We start from the raw sequence: 12,540 nt of genomic DNA on the forward strand, positions 1-12,540 counted from the left end.
AGGACAATTGGAGTCGTAAGCTCGACATCCATCTCCTCTGTAGACTCAGCTTCAGAAAGAATTTTTAAGTTTACTCTGTCCATAAAAGTCCCACGAGTAGCTAGGGAAAGAAGGTCAATCACGGCAGATCATCACCGTGACAACGCGATGCTACGACGAGAGGGCGCCCGGTATCTCGAAGGTTCCGTAGAGACGCTGAATGGCTCAGTGTCATTCATCCTCTCGGCACGGATACACACACCGTAGGATTCAGCCGTCGTTGGGGTGTCATTCAGTAAGGGAATAACAGAACCACAAGTGATTCTGTCATTTTCGTATCCAGCGGGGCTACGTGGAAGCGGGCATCCGATGGCAGGTTTGCTCAACCCCCACATCCCAAGCCAATGCACTCGGCAAAAACAGTATGCACAATGGTTCAGGGAGTGAAAGATGAGCAAGGACAGCCAACTCGCCAATATGAATACTAACTTATACTTGATATGAACTAGGGACATACTATTTACCTTATTAATAATTATTCCATTAATACCTCTCTGAAAATATTTCTGTTAATGAGGTGTGTAACGAGTTGATTTCTATTCATTGTTTACTGTGCCTTTTCTCTACATAAAAGAAGTTCAATTTCTTGAAAGAATTACTTGCTGGTAACGAAACAGTCACTACATTGAATAATGTCAGGTAGATATAGAAAAATGTTGGTTGAATAAAATGATCTTATTCTAACTGATGCAGGGCAAACTGGCGTTGATAGCGTTGTATTACATCTGGCTCATCAGTTATCCCTGCCACTAATGGAAAATAGTTTCTATATCTAGGTTCTTTATAATTTTTTTTTGCATAGTTGATCTAACTGTAATTGAATTCTAATACAGAATACTCGAAATTACAGAAATGAGCCGTACATTCAATAAATTGAAGCAGTTATAAATAAGTCGTGACAAGGTTTCAGTTAAAATATTGTACTTTGCAGGAAACACTTCAGTTTGAGCCAAAACACTATAATTTGAGAAAGAAATAGAGTGGTAACTGGAGGTGGAGTCAATATTCAACACTTTTTTCACATCTTCAACTGAATAAGTTGATGAGATAAATTTTCTTAAAATCATTTCCTCCATTTTGGTGGACTTCTATAAGATGATTGGAGTGAGAAATTGAGTACATGTTTTTTTCTCCATGAAAATGATTTCAAATGGATAGCTCAATCAATCAAACGAATTTTTGGAAAAGAACCAGGAAAAATGTTCAACATCATGCATTTGGAGGGAAAAAAACTGGAAGTATTGTGGCATGAGGTGGTATTCAGAAATTTCACGCAACCTTTAGCAACCATAGAACAATTGAGATATGGGTATAAAACAGGTCAATCCTGCTGAATATGTACGAGTATATACTCGTATTAGGTCTTGTGAAACAAACTATTATCTTTTTGGGAAACAAATTTTTTGCCTTTCTACTTGGCTTTCTTGATACAAAAAAAAGGATGAGGGAGTCTTCCAAAGAAAGGAAGGAAGTAACTCTATACATGGATGTGTAGATCATGCAAAGAAGTAACTTTCAGACACAAACTGAAAGAAAGTCCTCCTGAAACAGCTACTTTCATATAAACATTGAATTATACGAAAGAAAAAATTCTTTCGAAACAAATACTTCTATATGAACACGGAATTATACAGAAGATACTTTTCTCTACTCAGTTTGTATTTCAAACATTCGTTGTGGAATAAAAATCAGATATCATTCACATGAGTTCTACTTTAAATGAATGGTAACAAATTGCACTTACATAGAACACTGCCATCCTCACTGGTATACACCGATGTTTCGCCTTGAGACACTTGCCCCAAGGCTCTTCAGTACCAAATTGGATAATATTATAGAAAATACACACACTTCATTCATGAATTACGATTTTTTAATGTCACGGAATAAGCTTGATCTGCTTATGTCATCGATGACATCGTAATGACATTCATTCACCTATTTGATTTAATCCCAGCCAAGAGGAATCTTATTTGAATTGAAGGGGTCATATTTTTTAGGAGTGAATAATTTTTGGGAAAGAAAGTTTTTGGCTTTCTACTACTCCATCTTGATACAAAAAAAAGAAGAATTTAAAGTAAAACTCATGTGAATGATATCTGAATTTTATTCCACAACGAATGTTTGAAATACAAACTGAGTAGAGAAAAGTATCTTCTGTATAATTCAGTGTTCATATAGAAGTATTTGTTTCGAAAGAATTTTTTCTTTCGTATAATTCAATGTTTATATGAAAGTAGCTGTTTCAGGAGGACTTTCTTTCAGTTTGTGTCTGAAAGTTACTTCTTTGCATGATCTACACATCCATGTATAGAGTTACTTCCTTCCTTTCTTTGGAAGACTCCCTCATCCTTCTTATTTTTGTATCAAGATGGAGTAGTAGAAAGCCAAAAACTTTCTTTCCCAAAAATTAATCACTCCTAAAATATATAACCCCTTCAATTCAAACTATTATCCTTGGGAACAAATTACGGGTATATAAATATCATGTAAATAAATTGTACTTATCTTCTTTTAGAAAATCCATCACTACTTATAATCAATTAGATTATGAATAATTATTTATACAGTAATTTAACACGTTATTAGAACAATTTATTCACTCAGCCACCCGAGAAAGTCGTTTTCGTCATAACCGTGTTTTAGTTTCAGACCTACAAGCAATATATTTGGGTAATAAATTTTGCATTTTGACATTGTTAATAAAGTTTGGTGCCAGTATGCAATTTGGCACTCCATATTGAGATCAGAAGTTCTTTCATAGTAATTGATCATTTCTTGTAACCTGCAGATATTTTAGTTTTTGTGATTATGCGTTTTTTCTTTGTGAAACAATGGTAAATGGACTGTATCATTCAGCATACTCAATAGAAAAAGTAAATGAAACCATTTTCGTTTAATGCTTGGAGAAAAATAAATAATATTGTGAGTGATTGATAATTGCATCGTAGACTACATAGAAGTCATTGTACATATTTTTCAATCTGAAATAAAACTACCATCGTCAAAAACATTTGATATTTGAAAATAATTTTCTTTTTCAGGGTTATGAAGGATCGTTACTCAAAGTTACGAGTAAAAATGGCAAAACAGCATCGGTAAGTGAAATAATATACATTTTATACCATATTATGATAATAGAGTCTTCGGACCTGATTCAGAACTTTGGTAGAGACGTTAAAAATATTACTAAATAATAAATACTCTCAATACAAAATGTAAAAATATAATACTGGCTGTCCAAGATACGGAGGGTCAACATGGGAAAATCGGAACTGTAAGAGGTGCAAAGTCGATTAAAATAGAAAAAGTGAATTGATTTAAAGCCTATTCAAATTGAGTTTTAAATTTTAAAAAATTCCGAACAGATCCGGAGGTATTCGAAAAGATATTGGATTTTTTCAAACTATTCACCAATATATAGGTTAGCAAGTAGATGCGTGGCGGATCAAAGTTAGGTTCAGAAAGTATATTGATTTCAGTATTCGGTATTCGTCATGCTTTATTCAACTGGCCTCAAAGAAAACTCGGTTGAGGAAACTGTTTTTCATTGCAGAATAATAATTATACCATTTTTTTTTTTAGTTTTTTCCTCCATTTTTGATATCTAGTGTGAGTTCCCTTTGGGCTCTTTCTAAAAATATTGGGATATGATAATGAATATCTAGCAGCAATTCAATAGTTATGATAAAAATAATACACAAACAATTTATCAATATTTATTGAAAATGTTTCTCTTTTCAGTAGATTCGAATAATGAAGTTGTGTCAAATAAATTATTCGACAGAGTTACTGAAAGATTCAAAGTGTGTAAATATTTTCTCCATGTTATAATTTTATGAGCCTATAGGATGTACTACAAAATTTACGTTACTATCAATATCGAGTGTGCTCAATAATTTCATGAAGTTTTTTATGTCCAATTACCATGTTGGAGTTGTCTGAGAAAAAAACTTTCTATATTCACAATGAAGTTGGTCACTTGAAGATCTACTAGGTTGGGTTACGTTCAGAATAAGTAGGTCATTCGTCTCTATACTGCAACCCGCAAGGGTTTATTGGGGCTCACACCAATTCAAACCCTATGACTAGACAGGACAGGAACAGAATAACCCACGGGGTTATAAACTGTAAGGACCAATTCTCTCAATAAATTAATGTATTGTGTGGTATGTCAGACGACAGAATAATTGTACCGTTTTTTTCAGTGATACCATTAACGCTGAACGACTATTGAATTTTTTTGATAATGAATTATGTGAGATCATCAAAAATCTACCCCTCGATGTGCGGCAAGAGATGTATTTTCAGTTAGACGGAGCTTCCATTCATAATTTTTGGATGGTGCGAGGCTGGTTGACGAACACTTTCCATTACATTAGATTGGTAGAAAACACCTATATGAACAGTGGCCTCCTCGCTCTCTTGACATAATTCCAATGGATTGTAACTCCTGAGATACGGTCAAGAATAAGTTTTACAAGTCTAGGCCACGAGTCACAAGAACTTTGTTACAGCAAGCCTAAAATAAGTATTCCAGAACTCAGGCGAGTTGCCAATGATAATAAAAAAAATAATTGAAAAAATGTATCAGAAATGGGGGTAGACCAGTTGAGAGAGGCAATACGTGGAACGGATTTTCAATATTAGTTTTTATTTTATTTCCTGTTGAATTCCCTACATTGTCATTTAATTTCGGCCGATGTCTCTGTGGCTTTTTAGTAACTAATAATCAAACTTTTACTTTTTTCATTATGAATATTAGGTTTTTCATGCTCATTCCTACATTAAAACGAATATGTTAGTTTCGTAGCTTCTTATTCAGAACAATTAATTGAAAATCGTTGAATATGAAAACTACAATAAACTTCAAAATTCGAATTTTGCATCAAAATTCGGTATATAGGGTCATAATCGATTTCCAAGCAACTTTTCCAAATAACTTTTTTCAGTATCATCAACGCGAAGCAAAATTTGCCTTTTTCGCAGAACGCAGGAGGATGTCACTCGAAAAATGCATCCGATGTACCAAAAATAAAATATCTGCTTTCAAAAATTACCAGAATACAAGAGTGTCTTCATCTTAGGTGTTTCACACTGTACAACCAGTGGCGTAGATTTCTATTTGTGATAGGGTCACAGGTACTCAGGCAGTTTGATATATCTGTCCTAGTATCTGCACCAGAACCTGAAGGATATTTGATCAGGGAACGAACATCTACTTCTACTCCCACTACAGAAATTCGTTGAAAATGAAAAATCTCTTCACACAGTCTCCATTACAACTGAGGAACCGTTTAGTACATTCCTATAATATCCAATATTTTCGGAAAATGCTCTCCAAGCGGAACTCACTTACCTAAGGTTCGTTAAAAAAATTAAAAAACTTCTTTCAACATTTCATGATAACTCACTCTCTCAACTCTTAACGTCTAATGGTAGCTCTATGAGATACGCATTACAGAATGTAATGAAAGGAAGATAAAAATTGTTAGTTTCATTAACTTACTGTTATTATCGATTACATATATAAATGGTTTTCCCAATTTTCAGAAAATAAACTTTTGTCTTCATCTAGGCTGAAGTTTTGACATATTTTTCTCAATATATTATTCATATGAAATGAATGATATCTCATATTTTCATCCCGAAAAATGAAAGCAACGCTAAGAAAGGCGCTTTAATAACCCTGTTCTCCGAGGTAGGCCTCAAACTTTCAGGCACATCAATCAAACTCGCGTGCAATGAGAATTTTCTTCATTTCCCCCATTTCCAGTTCACACATTTCAATTTAGTGTTGAGATATACAGTGCGTCCACAAATGTCGCATAAATTCATTATCAGCATCTGAAAATTCTCGTAACAGATCGATTTTTATTTGGCTTCACTGCCTTCCAAAATATTCATCAAATATACAGCATGTTCTACTTTTGAGTCATTATCGAGCTTCTCAAATAGAAAATCCTATTTGTCTTTTAATTTGTGGATTCATTTTGCTGAGCCGATTCCAAAAATATGTTGCGTCAAAGTGGTACAGAGTAGGAAATAGTACTAACAATTCAATTAGAAAGTAGTATGTTACTGTAATTTTCACAAAACAATTCATGAATGATGAAAGTAATAAAAATCATCACATTAAATATGTATGTATATGTAAATGTAATAACTGAACAATTTTCACAAACATTTTTTTAATATTAGATGCGTTTCGTAGCTTCCTCGGTACCAAAATGCGTCTATAATTTAAATTGTACTAATTATTATCATTATTATCATAGTTTTATCCCAACACCAAGCCGTAGTTTTAAATACCTCGACACTTAATTGAATAGAACTGGTCGATACTTGATGAAAATCCATATTGAAAGTCATTAATACAGTTTTTCATTTGATTTTCACTATAAAGGATTTTACAAAATCGCGACACGTGATTCGCTATGTTCCTCTTGAAGATGATCACTCGGTGATCGAAACACGTGTCGAGATGTCAAAATAACGGTTTGGTTTTGGGAGAAAACTCAAGTAATATTCATTACTACACCAAAGGTTCCAAACGGTGCATCACAAGTACATAATGACGGCCAGGTAAACGGAACTGAATCTGTATCGTAAGTACTCAACAAAAAGTAGGCTATTACAAGAAGATATTTGGTTTCTGAAGAACTGTAAAAGATATTGAGATCAATCTTCATCTTGAAGAAGATATCACTTGGTGATCGAAACACGTGTCGATGTGTTGAAATAACGGTTTGCTATTGGGATAAAACTCCAGCAATATTCATTACTACACGAACGGTTTCAAACAATGAATTACAAATAGATAGTGTTATTAATGTTCATCAAGTAACGAGTGTTAGTCCATTCATGAAACGTCGAAAATGTTCAGTGACCCTGTGTAAATTTAGTCCCTGACATTTTGTAGTAGGGCTAGTGTTATGTTCTGATCACAGATATTGCCAGGCCACGCATTATATACTAAGTATAGATTCTATTAAATGAAAGCTAGTAAGCTAAGAGCAGATGATCTAGTGGTCCATTCAACTGTTCTTTCGTCCTAGCCATTGATTTGACAGTTCTTCTTCATAAACACAGCTATACCAATTTTTGCGGTCTGTAGTATTGGCTAACAGAATGTCATCAAAAACACTGCAACAGAAATTAATGTATTTCGTGAAAAGCCCAGGTAGAATGCTCCTATCGACATTTCATAAAAAACATAGACTAATAATTGTATTTTGCACAGCACCAGCTCACTCAAAAAGTCCTTTATATCGTATTTCGGCTTCCGGTATGGATTTGCATTGCATCGTCTTTCCTAAAAATGAATCGTTAACGATTAAATTGTTATTTCTATTCTTTTTATCCATCATATTTTTGCAGAATTCATTTCTTCGATCGAAGTGTTTTCACGGAAGAGACGTACTTTATAAATATGATATATATTTTACCTTTTCAAAAATTTACGATACTGAAGACTTTTAAAAGATTCAAAACCCCTACATAGTTTTTATACTTTGTGGCGTGAATTCTAAACTACCAACAAAAGTAAATTCGTTAAATATTTTTTGGAAGTGGAGGTCTACTTCTGAAAGATCGTAAAATGAGATGAAGATCTAGGTTGTCTGCTGATGGGATCTTAAAATACAGAAAGAAAAGCCATACGTCACTATAATTAGTTCTGAGTAGCAGCAGATGTTTTGATGTCAAAACGAGAATATCCACCAGGAAGTGTCCAAAAGGTACCCCTGACCTATCAGAGGTTTCGCGGAATGTAAATCCTTCAATCTTACGATGACACGTGAACATTATTTTAGAAAATATTACCTCAATTTCGAGACTGTTTTTACTTTTTTTGTCAGTGCCTCAATAGAGCCTTTTGTCAATTTTATTGTCCCACTAAACTTCTTACTGAAATTATGCAAAATCAATAATTTAAACCACCTTTCTAAGATGTCTTCTATTGTATTTTCTTCTTCCGAAGGAAGTAGCATTTTTTTTTTATAAATTCACTTGGGCCTTCAACTATTTGTTGTCATTCACTACATTATGCATCAATTTAATAGAATCAACCCAGCATATAATCGTGTTCTTCAAACATATTAAGAAATCTGTCAACCAGAAAATATTAAATGCTCTGAATATTTGGACCTAGAATAAATATTCATTATTTCGATATCATAAATTCTCGTGCATGACACTGATTACAGTCCAAACGTGATTTTTTCAAATATTCAAGGTGTTTGACCTTTTTTTACTGCAGATTGACCTTCATGCGTGACATGTAATTATGTAAAAATTATGGTATGGTATGGTACTATATCGAGACCTTATTTGCGGGGTTTATTAGATGTGATTATTAGCATTGTTAAGCTGGCATTTTTCTGTTATGGAATATATACATGGAATATGTGATGGATACTTGATGAAAATCCATAACTTATTCAAGAAACACTTCATTGTGAGATTTTCACTGAACAGCTTTACGCTATTCAATAGCTTCTTCAGGAGTGTCTATATTCAACATATAAACAAGCCTTACGGACCTATTGTAGAGCGAAACATGTGTTGCGTTTTTATTAAACTGTTCAGTGAACATCTCACAATGAAGTTTTTTTTGAATACATACCATGCAAAGTTTCGAAATTCTCAAATTAGATTGGTTTTTCTTCTAATATTCAACTCATATATATCACTCCTGATGAAAAAGTATCAAATTTTGATAGATCTCAATTCAAAAAAGTGATATCAAAAATATTTTCAACCAAACTTGGGTTGTATTTTAGATTTACTTATATGGTTATTCATTACCATTTACTTGTATTGGTGATGAACAGATTCATTGAAAATGAAATTTTTGCGGAAGTTTTGAAATTCATGTTTGGCATCTAAATCTGAATAATCTGCGGTATCTCTTGCGTTTGTCTCTCATATGAAAGAGCCATCTAATAGGCGGATTAGTCTAACTATATGCTATAAAACTGATGCCGAAGGTTAAATAGTACCTGAGTCCATATATGACTAACGGAGAATCTGCTAATACCACAGTACCAAGAGTATCCAAGTAGGAGCCACTATGGACAATACCTCCCATGATCGTGCAAAATAATGAACCAAATGAGAATCAAAAAGCGGATGGAGCAAAAATTAACACAGTGAGAAGCCGTGTCCCTGAGGTCTTCAAAGATATGGGAGACTTTGATATTGTTATCGAACAAGTACCCTGGGTCTGCAGGGAGAAGTCCGAAAAGGGATAGTTTCAACACGTTCCACCAAGGAATGTAGAAAAACTAGCGAAGGCCTGCAGACTGATCGAAACACAACCCATACTGGGCTGCAGTTCAATATGGCAAACATCTCAGACATCTTAACTGTATATAAAAACATGTAAACCCACTACGAAAAAGAAAAGAGAAGTGATAGACATATCATTATAACTCCATATATAAGGAAGTTTGTTCGGATATTGTATATGTGTAATGAGAAAAATTGTTTGATCATACCTCGATCATATATTATCAAAACCCACGGTATATAAGCTTAGAACTAAGAGTAGATGTCTTTTGAATTAAGAGATTCAATTTTACTATCAACTTATTGAAAATTAGTTTAAAATATATGTTTAGTGTCCTCATAATGGACGATTCTAAAACTTGTTATTTTTCAGAAAGTAGCTGATACTTTTGTTAGTTTATTCTAATTGAAGATTTTTGACGGATTGTTTGATTTTTGCTACTTTTTTATCATTTTACGATTGTATTCAAATAACATATATCGTGAAATTTTCACTTAACAGTTTTACAAAACCGCAACTCGTGCTTCGCTATACAATACTACCTCAAGTGCTTGTATACATACTGAATTATACTTAATTTGTACTTTATATGACAACATTTGAGTCATGTGATATTCTACTTTGGATATGAATAATAATTTTACCACAGTTTAGGTAAAAACTAAGAAAATTTTACCGACTCATTAAATGTATATGTACAATTTCTGCTTTTTATAATAACAATGTCAATCATATGACCTTTAACCTACTTAATGACTAATAATTTGATCTGCATTCAGGTAAAAAGTCATTGAAAATTTAAGCATCATAAAAGAAAATTGCATCAACTCATTAAATGAAAATGTACTGAACTAACTACCAATCTCCACATTGAGATAGAGATTAAGGAAATTTACAGAATATCTCAGTTTTTGATTTCTCCAAAAGTTTGAAACATTTTTCTTTCAAATGTAATACTCCATCATCGTGATTAAACTCATGCCCTCTTCCAAAAGAAGGTTTGCTAACGTGGAATTTGTCTTCACAGTCAAGAAACTGCGTATATGTTCTTTTATTCTTTGGAGAAAGCTTCTCTCCGTTTGGCCAATATAAAGTTTTGTGCAAAAACCACATGTCAACTTTCATACTTCTGATCTATCCGACACTGAAGTCATATATTCATTGTTTTTTATGAGTATGGTGAAATTCAGTTTTCTGGATATTACTTTCTGACAATAAAATATTCAATAGTCTGTGAAAGGATAGGTACTATTGAAAGCTGGTGATAGGGATGTGTAGACACATAAGGATACACTTTACATATCATTGAAAATAATTCGGAGACATTGATGAGTTTGGGTGCTCTTTATAGAGATTCGGAGATAGAGATTAGAAATTGTAAACTACGAGTTTTTTGGTTCAAGACTCTTGATAAATTTCTATTTTTAATGTGTTCTAATGCATTGAAAGGTACATTCACATCCGTTATCTACTCTATAGGTATGCTAGTGTACTTTTTTGTCGTGAGGTATGTCTTTTTGTATTGTGTATGAAAATACCTACTTAGTCGCCTTTGCCATCCAAATGCTCACTTATATTCCTGAAATGTGTATTTGTATCAGTGCGAGCAAATTCATAAAATAATAATAATAATAATAATCTTCATTGAAATAGGAAACCTAATATACATATCTATGTGTGTAATAATAACACTAGCACAATGAAATATAAAAAAAAATATGTGAAAAATTTTAAATGTAAACAATTTGAGATTTAAACTGGCATGTAGCCAGACAGTGAACATTACATATAAAAATTTCAGTATCATATGTTAAGTAACATTTAAATAGCTAATGAAATATAGGTAAATATATACATTAAATTATTATTAAAACAGTGATATTTGGTTTCATTACAGATACAAATACCCTAACGAACAATTGAAAACAATTGAAAACTATAAATGAAAAAACAATAAATGTCCCAAATAATTCCTCATAACTATACAATTTTTATTCTATTACTTTTTTTCAATTCTCTAAGTGCTCTCTTAAAATCTTTTAAAATGGATATTTTTTTTCTTCAGGTAATTCATTGAATTCTTGATACTTCCGAATGCCGGTCTATTTATATGTATATTATTGGAATTTCTTGTATCAACAATAATTATGAATGTTTTTATTGAATTTGATGTAATCTTTAAAATATTCTGATGCCATTCCATTCACAATTTTGTATACTAGAGTCATTGTAAAATAGTAGAGTCCACTTTCAACTGATAACCAATTCAAACGATCAAGCATACTTTTTATGGGAGTACGGCGATTTGTTTTCAAGATTACTCTCATCCCTTGACATTTTGTAGCATATTTAATTTATTGAGGTTAAATAAAAATAATAATGACGCACAATAATCAAAGTGTGGTTGAATAATGGTATTGTAAACTGTTACTTTGGACTGCAATGACAAATTTTGTGCTATTCTACTGAAAAAATATAGTTTTTCGATATTTTCTTATGTATATATTCAGAGTGATTGTCAAAATTTAAAAAATTATCCAGTTGAAAACCAAGGTATTTGACTGATGACACAACTTCAATTTTTTCGTTATTGATATTGAGGTTAATACTATATTTATATTTCGTGGTGAATATCGTTGATTTTGTTTTTGTTACGTTTAACTGCAATTTGTTAGTGCTTAAATACTCATTTACCGCTCCTAAAATCCTATCCATTTTATGAATAGCTCTATCTAAATTTATATCGCTACACATAAGCAACGTATCATCAGCAAATAGGTTTATGAACTCAGATTCAATAAAAAGTTCACTATCGTTCAAATATAAAACAAAAAGAAGTGGGTTCAGAACGCTACCTTGGGAAACACCTACATCAATGTCTTTTTCATTTGATAGTGCATCTTTAAAACGGATTTTCTGTTTTCTATTGTTTAAATAATCACTGAACCATTCTAACACCTTTCCATCAATCCCATATTGAGCCAATTTCAACAACATAATTTCTCTATCAATTATCTCAAAAGCTCTTTTCAAGTCTAAAAATACAGCAATTACATATTTCTAGTTATCCAAGTTAGTTTTAATATTACATATTGTGAGCTGTAATGCTGTTTCACATGAGAAATTTTTACGGAAACCCGATTGATTATTTATCAATATTGAATTTTTAGTGACGTGATGTAATAACTGATCATATACAGCAACTTCCA

General features: G+C 32.4%; 1 protein-coding gene across 1 annotated transcript in view; it reads left to right on the forward strand.

Moving 5' to 3' along the window:
* cpo (RNA-binding protein) overlaps positions 1-12,540 on the forward strand; it is a 120,389-nt gene that overhangs the window by 39,433 nt on the left and 68,416 nt on the right. Inside the window, exon 3 of the mRNA XM_074169658.1 lies at positions 3,084-3,137. Within this exon, the coding sequence (XP_074025759.1) occupies positions 3,084-3,137 (54 nt within the window). The remainder of the gene's footprint in view (positions 1-3,083; positions 3,138-12,540) is intronic.

The sequence above is a fragment of the Leptinotarsa decemlineata genome, unplaced genomic scaffold, assembly GCF_025532065.1.
Source record: "Leptinotarsa decemlineata unplaced genomic scaffold, Ldec_3_MD MMD2_P_RNA_scaffold_5, whole genome shotgun sequence".
Lineage (NCBI taxonomy): Eukaryota > Metazoa > Arthropoda > Insecta > Coleoptera > Chrysomelidae > Leptinotarsa > Leptinotarsa decemlineata.